At 40.8% G+C, this 13,637-nt stretch overlaps 1 protein-coding gene and 1 long non-coding RNA gene across 5 annotated transcripts in view; both read left to right on the top strand.

Moving 5' to 3' along the window:
* Positions 1 to 42: 42 nt before the first annotated feature.
* Positions 43 to 3,535, top strand: LOC121061731. 2 transcript variants are annotated; one of them, XR_005815236.1, is made up of 3 exons: positions 43 to 247; positions 736 to 874; positions 2,300 to 3,535. It is a non-coding gene; the product is annotated as an uncharacterized LOC121061731 (long non-coding RNA). The 2 variants fall into 2 exon arrangements; XR_005815235.1 differs by having other exon boundaries at positions 43 to 874.
* A 3,527-nt stretch (positions 3,536 to 7,062) lies between these two features.
* Positions 7,063 to 13,637, top strand: part of ZFR (zinc finger RNA binding protein) — a 44,004-nt gene continuing 37,429 nt past the window's right edge. For all 3 annotated transcript variants that reach the window (XR_005815294.1, XM_040541181.1, XM_040541180.1), the window contains exons 1-2: positions 7,063 to 7,266; positions 7,553 to 7,637. Coding sequence is in view for 2 of the 3 variants with exons in the window: in XM_040541181.1 (XP_040397115.1) it covers positions 7,230 to 7,266; positions 7,553 to 7,637 (122 nt within the window). In the remaining variant the exon portion in view is untranslated. The remainder of the gene's footprint in view (positions 7,267 to 7,552; positions 7,638 to 13,637) is intronic.

Below are 13,637 nucleotides of genomic sequence, written 5' to 3'. Positions count from 1 at the left end.
CCCCTCACGGCGGGGGGGGGGAAGATGGCGGCCGGCCGCTGAGGGGCTGGCAGGGGGGGGGCTGGCAAATGGCCGCTTGCCGAGGGCGTTCCTCGAGCTCGCTAAGGGGACGGGAGGAAACGCGGTGAAGGGGCGCCGCCGCGCCTGCTTTGCATGCCGAGACCGCAGCCCCGGCCGTCACCTGAGGTGCTGTCCAGGAAAAAGCCGCTTCCCCTTTTTTTCCCCCCCTTCGTTTTCCTCCCTGCAGGTGTGTGGCGGGGGTTTGAGCCTCCTTGCCCTCCTCTGGGCGCCAAGCACAGGGATTCCCTCCTGGGGCCGCAGGTTCTCGGTTTCCGTGGTAAACGCTCGCTTTTAGAAAGCTCCCCCTGTCCCGGGTTTCGGGGGACATGACACCACAAAGCAAGCCAACCAACCCCAAAAATCTGAGCAAAAAGCCCTTGAAAATATAATTTGCCATTGTCTGGTGTGTATTCATGCCAAAGCATGCTGCATCTGAAGTGCCTCGTTGGTGCTCTCTCCTATGTCAGGACCTGAGAATGAGCAGTAGGCTTAATTAATTTAAACAAGTGTGCAAACATGTGCTGGGATAAGCCAAAATGACGCCTCATTTTGGGGGCTGTGCCGTTTGCCCCTGTCTTTGTTGATGGAGAAGACTTCTTGCAGTGCAGCAGCCAGGTATGCCGTTGGAGCAGGAGTGGTTTCTCATGGCGTCTTTCTGTATTCGCTTTGTTGCAGTTCATGGCCTTCCTTTGCGGATAAACTTGAGAGCAACATGGGTTTGGGCAGCATCTGTGAACACTTCAAAACATTTTGAGAAACAAGATGAAAAAGCTGAACCTCATCACTCTCTACAGCTACCTGGAAAGAGGTTGCGGTGAGGAGGGTGTTGGTCTCTGTTTCTCAGGTGACAAGTGGTAGGATGCAAGGAAATGGCCTCAAGCTGTACCAGGGGAGTTTTAAATTGGATATCAGGAAAAAAAAATCTTCATGGAAAGGGTAGTTTTACATTGGAACAGGCTGCCCAGGGAAGTGGTGGAGTCCCCATCCCTGAAGGTATTTAAGAGATGTGTCAATGTGGCACTGAGAGACATGGTCATGGTTTAGTGGTGGGCTTGTTAGTGTTAAGTGATGGTCGGAATTGATGATCTTGCAGGTCTCTTCCAACCTAAATGACTCTAGGATTCTATGATGAGATTTATTACCATTAAAATATTACCGCGATCAATGCAACTTCACACAAACTACCACAGCCTGTCATAGTTTAATAATCCCTTTTAGCACCAGTCGGTCATGTAGTGCTGTAAGCATGGCAGGATGACAGTACTTCAGATACTCACTGTCAGTTTACTTTAGCCCCTTTATCATTGTTATTACCGCTCAATCTGTGCTTTTGCTACCGTGACAATGTGAGCTTTTCCTAAAAAAAAAAAAAAAAAAGGGTAAACAATCGGAAACGGGAAGTGTACTCTAGTCCCAGCCCTAGCTTCCAGGTAAAGCTGTTATGGGTAAAGATGGCACAGGGTGCTATGTAATCTGCCCCTGCTGTTCCAAGAGCAGATGTCTCTTAATACAGTATTTAAATTCAAAAGTTTGGGGCTTTCTGGATTCCAAAGATCCCTGTTCATGAGACAGGGCCAGAAGGATAAATAAATTTCAAATGAGGATAATACCAAAAGTCACCAAATCCTAGACAGTGTTTCTGAAATACTTATATAAAGGGAGGTTGAGAGATGAGGTTTCTAGAAGGGATCCATTAGGTTTTCATAGTTTTCACTATGAAGTGAGGTAAATAATCTCTCAGTAGAGCCTTTTTGACTTTAGTAAGAGAAAAACAGGAAGTTAATACCAAAAATTAGAGGTGTGCTCTTTTAACTAATTCTTGGAAATTCCGTGTTTCATAATGTTGTTATATGTCTTGCAAAACAAATAGAAAAATACACAGTTCTTAACTACAAGCCTGACCTTTGGAAAATAAAATGATGTTTGTTTACCTAGAAGTAAAGCACAGTAAATCACGTGCATGTAAACGGTAGTAATTATCACCACTGTGCAAATATCAAGGTTGTCAAGCCATTTATTCATGGAAGATGTAAAAACAATCTCTCAGTACTTAATGCTTAACAGCAAGACTAAAGGCATTCCACACGAGATGGTCTCCATATAGAGAATATTAATGCCAAAAAAAATATTCTCAGACCATGACATAGCTATTGGTTTCAAGGCTTTTACTAACTTTCATATTAGAATAGTAATGGCAGTTCAGGTCTTTGTAATCCCTATCTGCTTTGCTTTCTTATAGGTCAACACCTGGTACACAAAGAACACAAAGGTTTTAGAAGCATCACATTCAGATCAGCAATCCTTTATGCATTTTTAATCAAGTCCCTCAGCCTTGAAATAAATCAAAACGACTGAAAGAAAGAAATTTTTCTGCTGGATCTTAATGAGTTAACCTCTTCCACCTGCAACATTTCCTCCAAAGCAAGCACCAAGTTTATTTTTATAGCTGAATTCCCAAATAGCAGGTCAGTGAAGGGAAGGGAGTGTTTGCTGCATCTGAGGTTTTCATGTCACGTTCTTCTGTAATGATGGGTTTCTTTAAGAATTACTCTAGTAGTTAAGTTTAGTGGGTCTTTAAGCTTTTTGGTAAATTAACCTTACTGTATTTTATTCTATTTAAAAAGAAGAAAGAAGATACTAAGAAAAGATGCTGGCTTTTAAAAAGTGGAGAAAGAGTCTTAATCTTTGCAAGGTAAATTTGTTCCGTTACCTTCTGAGTGAGTCATCTAACCACCCAAGGAGTATAGTTCACCTTCTAAGCTCTTGAAATAGTTTTTTGTAATGGGTTTGTTCTCTCATCAGACACTTCCCTTCAGTAGCTGCCTTAAAAGGGCTTAAATTCTTCTAGTTACTGCCTGATTGCCTCATTTCATCTTACACATCTTCATCTGAGAAAAGTGTTGAAGCATTAGCTTTTTCTTCAAAGAGGAATTATAGCATGGAACAGGAATGCTGAAAAATACAAGCTCATACTTATGATCACGGAGCAATTATTATCGACAATTGTTGACTCTGCTAGTTACAAATACTAGAGTTGGTTTGAGACACATTTTGGGAAAGACAGAATGAGAGACAGCTCTTAAAGTTTTAGTATTCAGTACTTAATAGTATAACAGGTGAGTGAAAAAAATTGGATGAGGAGTGGAAGGCTAGCTTCCATACAGACTTTTTTTTTCTTTTAGCTTCAGGAAAGAAAAAGTGCATTGGTAGGCATTATTTTTGCTTGTATACTGTAACTGATTCATTTCCCCCCCCGTGTCTGATGTGTAATTTCAGTTTGCATTAACACTTGCATAACTTTGCATTATGGTTGAATGTTGGGACTTTTTTTTCGCTGTTGCAAGTAGGTATTATAAACATTGATAACTTTCACATATGATATGATAAGTATTTTGTATTTATTTTACTGACATATATGCTGGTCTCATCACTGTTCAACTTCTAAACCCTCTATTAAAAGGTAACATTTTTTTACTTTAATCACTTAAAGTCTTGGTGAAAACATCAGGTTTTTGTCTTCTCTGCTTATAAAACATAATTTCACTTCAAAAGAATGTTGATAAGGTGATGAACGTCTTACCTCTGTATAGCTCTCTGAAACAATTTCCAGGTGAGAAGATAGTACTGGATTCCTTAAACTAATAGAAAAAGAATCCTCCTATTCAGGGCTTTTACAAAGAGAGCACTAAATGTTAAATTACCTATTCAGGAAATAAAAGTTGCAGTTTTTGTGTGTGTTCTGTACTTGCTGTGAGTAAAACTTTAATCTGCTGCTACATCTGCCCTGCCCTCTGGTGGTCAAACAAGCCAGCTGAGAGCCTAGTTTCTGAGTAAGCTCGAAGGTTGCCTGTAAGAAATCTTACCTACATCTGCTATTAAAAAAAATTTAAAAAAGTACATGCTTGTTCAGTTTCAGTCCTTTATAGAGAAGATTCAGAAATTTAGAGTTTTTCTGTTTAAACAGTCTTGGGGTCCTGTGGTAGTGGTAGGGGTGTGCATATTAAAGTAGGGCTGATGCCACTGCATGTTAAATTGTGGACTTTCTTCTTGCTGTATTTTGGTGATCTCCTTTCATATTCATGAAATGAAGGTCAAAGATTTGTTTTTCTTAATGCTTGCTTGCCATTTTTGTCTATGATATTTTTAGATGCACTGAGCTTTGGACAAATAGAGTAGCTGTACTATTTAATCCCAGTTTGAAGTTTTGTGTTCCATTGTATGTTTTCATTCTGGAAATTCTTGGCTGTTGTTCCGTAACTTTAATAGGAACATAGATGGAGAATATTTTTTTTTCCTATTTGGAAAAAAAATCTTTTGAATGTTTCACTAAAGCTTTTCTGCCTTTCTCCCTCTGCCTCGTGATTTGCAGTTTATCACTCCATTTATTTTTCCTTCCAGTCAAGGATATAGAAATAGGTAAAGTTCAAAATGCCCTAAAGGATCTAATTAAATTTATTACTGCTTCATTTTGCAGTAAATCTGATATACATAAAACAAGATCACATCTCTGTATGATAAACCATTGAGGTTTTTTTAAGTATAGACTATGAATCTGATCCTGTGAGCTAGCAGTAACATAAATAGATGTTATGTAATGGTTTACAAAGTCATCAAGAAGCATGAGGTTCTTATTAGGGAACTGCTCAGAGAAAGATTTCTACCACTCTTTTTTTTTTTTTTCCAAGAATATGACAAATCTTGAACTTTTTTCTGTCATGCTTAATAAGTGTGGCTTCTCATAATATGTTATATTATAATCTTTTTCAAGTGATATATGCACTAAAGATTCAATGTGCAAAATTCAACTGGAAAAGTAATCTGAAACTTCTGCTGAAATTGCGGCTGAATTGAGCTGCCAAACAGGAGCTTATGCACAGACATATGCAGTGCTAAAATCATAAGATATAGGATGGAATATTTAGATTAGACTCATAGAAATTACTTGGATAAAAGAAGTTGTGAAACCTAAGATGGAAATCTATTATGAATAAAAAAGCTTTATTTTTCTTCAGCTTTCAAAACCAAAGGTTTAACAGAGAGAAGATAGTCCACATTCATCAGTCCAAAAGAAATAAGCAATTGCAAGCCTGACTATTTGCAAAATATAACTTTATTGGTACAGTTTTAAAAGGTGTGTGAATGTCTATGTGTGTATATAGATGCATATATTTTTAATGAAATGTGTATTGTATACTTTGTTTTTCAGTATATTGAGAGGTTTTAACTGAAAAAACTTGAAAGGCAGTGGAACAAAGAAAATTTCAATTTCCTTTTTGTTGAAGTGCCATCATCCCATGGTCCAATTATGAACAGTGTTTACTAAAACAAGGAGAGGAGAGTATGGCTATCTCATGTGTCCTGAGTCCATTGAGGATATAGTGACAGAGGTCATGTCCTGTAAGTCCTTCTATGAAGGATTTGTATACAGCCTTCTCCTGAAGTACTCTGTTATTTAGTTGCAGGATGAGGGCTTTTGTTTTTCTAAGCAATAGCAATAAAATATCTTTACCCAATATCTGCTTTCTTCACAGAACAGCACTTTTAGTAAAAGTGCACAACAAAGGTTGGAAATTTATTCCTTTTCCCATGCAGGTTCATTTTCCTATTGTGCTTGATTAGGATAAGAAAGTACAAGAGGTACAGTGCTATTTAGTTCCTGTGTGAAGCTAATAATAATGACCAATGAATTATGTTCAGTGAACTGGCAAGAATGCTTGGCATCTTAAATACCTGTGCTTCATGCGTAGTTGTGATAATGCCAACTTCAGATGAGAATTTACTTTTCTCATTTGTTTTATGAACATAAATACCTATGTTAAATTCTTAGAAACTAAGAAAACTGTTTGTAGTTTGAGGGAAGAGAAACCTGTCATTTTGTGAGAACAATAGAAGATGCCAAATAGGTAGAGCTTGTGGAAAACGAATACCTCTGAAGCGTTCAGTTCTGAATTAATCCAGAAGTGCTGTTTTATGAGCCTTGGTTAGTTTATGAAAACTGCACATCACAGTGCAAAGCACACAAATGAGATGAAAGTATTTAAGGCTTCAAGTTTTGCTGTATTCAGAGTTTTGAGAAGCAGCCAATGCTTAGAGGGAAGGATTACCTAAAGGTGAAATGGTCACCAGGAGGAACAGAACTGCACAGGTACAGGTTCAGTCACCCAGAGGTTACTGTGTGGCCTGCAGTATGCTGCCCCACAGTTTCTAGGAGCAATCTCACGGACTGTTGCTGTGTGGAAACGTCAGATAAATGTGTTGTGTATGCGCAAGTCTTTACCTTCTGTGTATGATAAGCATGGGTAACGATGGGAATTTGTGGACAGGCTGTGGTATGGTGGGAATAGGTCAGACTAGGTGTGCACATGGCTTCGGTTGGTGACAGCTATGTTGGTTTTCACGTCTGTGGTTGTGGTTGGCACACCACGGGCCCCGGTGAATCTGAAGCTTGGTCGTCACACATGGAGCCAAGCCGTAGGTTTTGTGGTCAGTTCTGCATGCATACACCAGCCATTTGTGCTGCCTTCTGGCTGCGTGGCCTTGTGAGCATGGGGTAGCTGGGTACTTGGTGTGTGTGTCAGGGTTGGGGTGGGACAGCTGCCAGCACTGACACCTCTGGTACGTGTGTGGGGACAGGTATAGCACGGGTGGTGGGCACCCCTTGGGTTACTGGCTGCTGTGTGTGCTCCCTGCATAGGCAGGAATGGGAAATCGGCCCTATACTTTGCCATATAAGCTCACGGGTGCACCCGTGGTGCGGTTATGGGCACAAAACGCAGAGTAATGGAGAGAGTAAGGAGGTACGTGCACTGCTCCCTCACGCCTGGGCCTCACACAGGAAGACTACACTTCCCAGGAGCCTTTGCACATCCCGCGCATGCGCACCCTCCGAGGCCCGCTCTCCGAGCTGAGGCGTCGCCGTCGTCTCCCGGCGGCGCCAAGCGCGCGCGCGTTTCCGCGGGGCGGACTACAACTCCCAGCGTCCCCCCCCCCCAACCCGCACATCTCGCGCGTGCGCACGGCGCCGGCCCGGCCGCACTCCGCCGTTGTCGCCGTAGGTGGGTGGGTGGGGGGCAGGGAGCGAGCGCGGCGGCGAGGAGGAGGAGGAGGAGGGAGGAGGGGGGGGTGAGAGTTGAGAGTTCAGACGCCGCTGCCGCCGCCAGCTCGGACTCATGATTCCCATATGCCCGGTAGTTTCGTTCACCTATGGTAAGTAACGGCGCTCGGGGGGGGGGGGGGGGGGGGGGGGAGGGCGGCTGTGAGGGGAGCGGGGAAGGGATGAGGGGGAGGGGATGCAGGGGTGTGTGTGGGGGGGGGGGGTCCTGAGGTGCCTCGCCTGACCAGGCTCGTTCTGCCCCCTGTCCGTCTGTCCCCTGTCCTTCTGTTCCCTTCTCCCCCTCACCCCCTCCTCCTCCGCCTCCACCCCCCCACCTCCCCCCCTCCTCCTGTCATGGCCCCGACCGCCGCCTCCTGTCGGTTGCCGCCGCCGCCGCAGTGCCCAGCCGGCTGGGAGAAGATGCCAAAATGGCCACCGGCAACTACTTTGGATTCACCCATAGCGGGGCTGCTGCTCAGTACAGGTAACCGCCGCCGCTCTTCACTCTTTTCTCCGCCCCGCCCTCCCTCCCCTCCGGCCGGGCCGGCAGCCCCCTTCTCCGTCCCTCACGGGGATCTCCCCGCCCGCCCACCCTGGGGGGGAGCCTGGAGCTCGCTACCCTCCTTCTGGGGGCTTCCTCTGCACCCTGTCCCCCCCGGGTGGTGGTGCCAGGGACCCTTTTGCTCGCCTTGCCCCGCCCGAGGGTGTGTTTGCTTATCCTGCTGCCACCCGTGTCCCCCGTGGTGTGAGGGTGGGGAGGTGGAGCTGGGCACCACGGAGGGAGGAGGAGAATCAGTGGCAGCATCAGGTCCCGAGGCCCTTACATTAAAATGGCCACTTACAGTCAACAACACCACCGAGTTACAGCCTGCCGCCCCCGGGCCCTTCTCCTCCTAAAGCTCCAGTGAGGACAGGGCTTGCTCCTCGTGTCTTTGCCCCCACCTCTGTCAGTGTGGGAGGACAGAATCCTTTAAAATTACACCACCCCAAACGATGGGAGACTGGACGGATAGGGCAAGAGCTGAAGCTCCGGAAAATACAGGGGATTGTCTCGTTCCGCTGAAGCAATGTTGTAATTAATGCTTGCCTGAGAAAATAGGGAATGTATTTCCAGGGCCAAGCAAGCACCTTTTAAAAAGATTGCCTTACTTGGTTATCTGGGACCAGGGGAAAGTCTTAGAGTGGAGCTCAGGGACCTGAAACTGTACCTCTTTTATGTAATATATGACGTACTCCCTTAAATCTTGGTATCTTTGTGCATCAAAGACTGTGTATCAGAGTTGGAAAAAAAAAAAAAAGCAGTAATTGGTAGCATCTATTGTCTCTTTCTGAAATTAATGCTCTTAATTTGGCAACAAAAGAAAGAAAATTACATAACCAGAAACATCTTTACATTTTTGATTTATATTGGAGTAGTACCTTGAAGCTAACATTTGAATCCCCGTTATTTGTTTTATACATCTCTAATAAAGATCTCCCTAAATACCTAAGTCTTGACTAATGGGAAAAACATAATAAAGCAAATATATCAGAGGTTGTTAAGAAGCAAATACAAATGTTAACAAGCTAATGTAACTACCGTTAAAAAGCTAATGTTAACTACTGTTAACAAGCTAATCAAATTTGCATACCTGCGTAGTTTCAGGAGAGTACAGTATTACGGATGTCTTGCAATGATGCCCAAGTCAGTGCATCTATTCTTTCCTGGAAGTAGACATAAAATACGTTTGTTTTCATTTACGTTCAATGTTGAATATTTAAAGGAAGGGATTAAATTTATCACATCTACTAGTTCTTTTAAGATGAGATGCTCACAGCGTGTGTTACTTGACAGTTAGTGAAATTTGAAACTGGGTTCTCATGGGTTGTAGAACAGTTTTTAAATAGCATAGTGGATTTTCTTTTATTTCATTTGAGAAATGATCTTTAGGGGAATAATAAACTATGAGGTCCATATGACTGCAGTTATGGAGATGAATTTTTAAAATTATTTTTCTGTTTGTTGTGAAGCTGAGGAGGTAGGTATATGGCCTTAAAAACCTGAACAACTCAGTCGAACTTTCCTTTTGCATTGCAATATTAAAGTGTATAATTGGAATAAAGTTCAAGTTCAAAACTGTTTTCATGGTTAATCATAAATGTGTTCCTGAGAAAATGGAAAAACTGATCAAAAGAAGGTTTTTCCCCTTTCCTAGCACAAGTATATCAGTAAGACTTTGTGTCCTGTAAATGGTTTGAATGTGTACTGTGTTTGAAAGTGATGAGACACAGCAACCAGTATTAAAGCACTCTTTTCATAAGAGAGAAATTTAATACTTTGATCAAAAAACACAGAAATCACTTGAAGCGGCTGAAAGGGGGTCTCACATTCATAAAGCAGATTTGACAGGTCCTTAGTGGCTTATTTACTGAGTGCTACAAAATGTATATTCTACTCTAGTTAATGTTTTAGAAAGGGATAGAGGCCATCAGGGAAAGATAATTGAAGATGTAGTACTGCAAAACACTCTTTAAGCTTGTTACCAGTATTCAAAGTATCACAATACATAAAAATAATAAAATTCCTGCCTCATCAGAAACCAGGATTGTAGAGAATACGAATGAATGATTATCTGCTAGCTAACACACAGGTGGGCCTCATAAATCTACAGAAGACTTTTTCTGGCCACAAAACTACTCTGTGGATTTCAAAAAGTTGATCAAAATAACAGGTTGTTTTAGGAGGGAAAATTAGACACTTGCAACTGCAGATCTTTTTTTTCTTTTTTTTTTTTTCTTTTTTAATATAGGCCAGTTACAAGTTTTACTGCTCTGGGTTTTGTAGAAAGTAACAGAAATGTTCATAATAAACATGATTAGTCACATTTTTGGTTTCTCTCTTGACAAAATGGCTGTCAAAAATTCTGATGCATTGGGAGAACTTTGGGATACAATTTTAAAAGGAATATCAGTGCTTCTTTATGATGATTTATAGAATCTTGTTGATTTCAGCACTTCAGCTAAGTGCAAAAAAGTCTTTGCAGTTCTTTGTAGAATATAGGCTTTTCTTGGAATATCTCAAAGTGCAAAAGTGTTAAATCTTCAGTTGAAAACATGCAGATGGAAAAATAAGAACTTCGCATTAGAAAGTAGAGGGTCTAAGTAGTTTCTGAGATATAATTTCAAAGGAAAAAATCTGACATACTAATTAAGTGGTATTTGAAAGGTGTTTGCAGCAGAGGTTTTCCATACTTAATTGTAGGCTCATAGACGACCAGTATGAAGCCTTCTGGAATTCTTTTTTCGTAAAATGTTAAGTCTGATTTGCATTAATGGTAGTAAAGACACAATGTATTAAAAGCGTTGGGCTCAAGGAAATGGCTTCTTAAAATCAAGAAATGAGAAGATGATGAAGCTATTACTGACATTGAAATCACTGTGTGTCTTCCTGTGATTCTGGGTTGTTTGTGGCCATGGTGGATCATTTAAATATTGTCTCATCCTTATTGTGCCGAGTGAATGATCGGTAGCTGCTCCTGTGTTAGATCTTGGGTTTGGGAGATTCATGAGCATAGCGTTCAGGAGTTGATAACATGTTTACTGTTGTGACATGTAAGCAGTATAGCTCCTGAATTGACTAGATAAGAAAGGGATAGATGTCTTTTTTATTTGTTCATGAATAATAGTTTTCAAAAAGTACATCTGAAATCTTACCTCATCTCACACTTAATCCAAGGCAGCAAAAGAGCTAAGTGCCCTTTAAACCTATAAATAATGGATTAGAAGCATTCTCGTTCCTTTCAGTGTTGTTACTGCATAAAACTTCCTGCTGCCCGCTTCATTTAGAATTCTTCTGTGAACTGCACAGTAATAATATGACTTAATGAGAGAAGAATCAGATTATGCAAATACCCATACAGGAAATTTCTCTGAATATTGGAATAGCTTTACAATGTGTGCTTTCTGCTGATGGTGGTATTAGAACCTAAAGTTATAAATCTGTGTGCGGTGCAAAACTCATCTGTTACTTATTTCAGTAACTGTTCTAATCTATTTAGGAGTCTGAAATAAATGCGTAATTCGGTGATACCAGTACTCTTCTCTTGTGTGTGTGTGCACATTGTAGCTCACATGAACCACTGTGTGTCTCCGGTTTGAAACGAAGAGTTTAATATTGGCTTGTCTTTCACATGCAAAAAAAAAATAGCATTCTTGTTTTGATGCTGCAGAGTCATTGTTACGCTTTTATTTTAAAGTTGGCTGATTGAAATGTGGGGATGCTGGTGGAGAGATGAGAGCATTGAGAAAAATTTGGATAGAGAAGTGGGCTTTTCTTTGCTTGCAAATGTAATGGTTTCATTTAATCAACCTCCTGTTAAAATTTTGGTTTCAAGAAGATAGAGTAACCCTTTGAATTTCATCTTAGTGATGTTCTTACCAAGGTTCTGCTGTAATGAGATGGGTCATAAATGGGAGATCCTTGGGTAGTTAGGAGTGATTTGTTAACTTTAAATTGTCCTCAAGTAACGTGAATATTATACATTCGGTATTGCAAGCTGTAACACATAAGGGCAAAGGAAGCTGTTTGGGTACAGAGCAAATCATGATGCTCGTGAGTTTAGGTTAAGATGTGGTCTTCTAGGCAGCCATATGGAAGTGAATTCTTGCAGTTATAGCTAGTCTGGCATTCAGGTGCTGTGCTTAAAATGAATGGGGAACAAAAGTAATCATAATTTTATCACAGGATGAACCTACTTATATCAGATTGTAAAATTGTAAATGCTTTCTATCTGTGAATTTTATGACCTTGCTGCTCTGAGTTGCATCACATCTTAAAGGATATGCATTTTTAGCAAAAGGAACTTCTTGATATGATCAAGCTGCCTATATTGCCGATTCTCCTTTGCTCAATCTATGGTAGTCTTAAGTGGTGTCTTAAACCTGCGGTTCCATCTTGCTTAATGTACACAAGAAGCGTCCAATAAGCTACTGCTGTTTATGCAAAGATTTTGGTAGACTTGTTTCCAAACCAGTGAAGTGCCACCCTCAAGTGAGATATGCCAACATTAGTAAGACAATAAGGAGCTCTGGGTTTGTTAGTGTGGGCTGTATGCCAGTTCTGCTGTTGACTATTGATAGGGAATCAGAGGAGGTGGTGGTATCTGGGGAGGAAAGGTGCCTCAGTAATAAGAGGAAGCTTTGTTGTTTGTAAGAGTGAAGTCTGCCAATGAGGTGAAATTTGCAACAGGCTCTTGACTTTAAGAACCAAGCACTTGGGGAAACTTTTCTGTTAATTCTAAAGTCCTTTGTAGTTGTAACCTCAAAATAGATTGATGATTGTAACTCTGGGGTGTTAAATTATTTGTAAAAGTTTGTCTGTTACTAGGTAGGATAAAGTGCAGTTGCATTATTGGTACCTAGAAAAGCAAAGTAGCAGCTAAAGGCAGGAAATATAGAGTGCTTTGAGAATTGAATACATTTTTCCATACTAGTGAAGTTTCTATCATCTAATAGAGAACTTGCCAATTTTAGTGTGTTTTTTCTGACAGGGAAAATGTTAGTAGTTGGTATTTTTTTAGGCAGATGTGACATCTTGAGCTCAGTTCTTTTTGTGTTGTGCTATCATTGTGAACATGGCTGTTAACTAGACTTGAAGAAAAACAGTGTTTTGATGATGAAGAAAGCAATATAGGGATGAGCCGTCTGTGTGCAACTGAGTATGGGGGTGGTAGATACAGAGCATATATTGCATCACTGATGTAGATGCTTGCAGCTATGGTCAGAGGTACAGACAGAAGAAACATTACCTAATTTAATTGGCTTAAGAAGGTGGTGAGAATGAATGTGAAGATTAAACAGTGAAGGTATATTAAAAACATGAGCATATTCATCTTTGAGATGAGTTATTGATAGCATATGATTTAGCTATGTGGTAGCAGTCGGTACTTTTTGTAATAGAATGATACAAAGATGTTTTTAGAAACAGGGAAGAGGAAGAGAAAGTTAAAATTGCTGTAAGGAAATGTCTTTTTCAGGTCATGTGTGGTTGGACTGTAGAATTGCATTATCAGAAGCTGCTAAAATTTAACAGGATTCAAGAGAGTTGTACGCTTGCATACCTTCAGGTCTCCATTTGGATTCCTTGTGAATTGCATTACAATCAATATTCCGTTCACAGAATTGTGATAATAGGAAGTAATATGTTTTGTTAAAGTTATAAAAAGTTATATTAAATCTTCATTAAAGTTTGATGCTTATATCAAGTGACAGACCAGAAAAACAGAAGTAAAGTCTCTTCTAAAATATAAACTAACTTACTGTAACTGAATATTTTATTTCAGCATTTTACGCTGTTTATTGTTAAGTGAGTTCAGGAGAAAAATGTTTAGTATTTTTCACTCTGCCCAGGTTTCATTAACACACCTGAAACTTCATCTGAGCAGTTATTCAGTAGTGCCTCTTTATCCATTTCTCTGTAGAAGCAGCAGGTTGTAGCGCTTCATTT

The sequence above is a fragment of the Cygnus olor genome, chromosome Z (assembly GCF_009769625.2).
Source record: "Cygnus olor isolate bCygOlo1 chromosome Z, bCygOlo1.pri.v2, whole genome shotgun sequence".
In the NCBI taxonomy this organism is placed as follows: domain Eukaryota; kingdom Metazoa; phylum Chordata; class Aves; order Anseriformes; family Anatidae; genus Cygnus; species Cygnus olor.
This window is presented reverse-complemented; position numbering and strand designations above follow the sequence as displayed.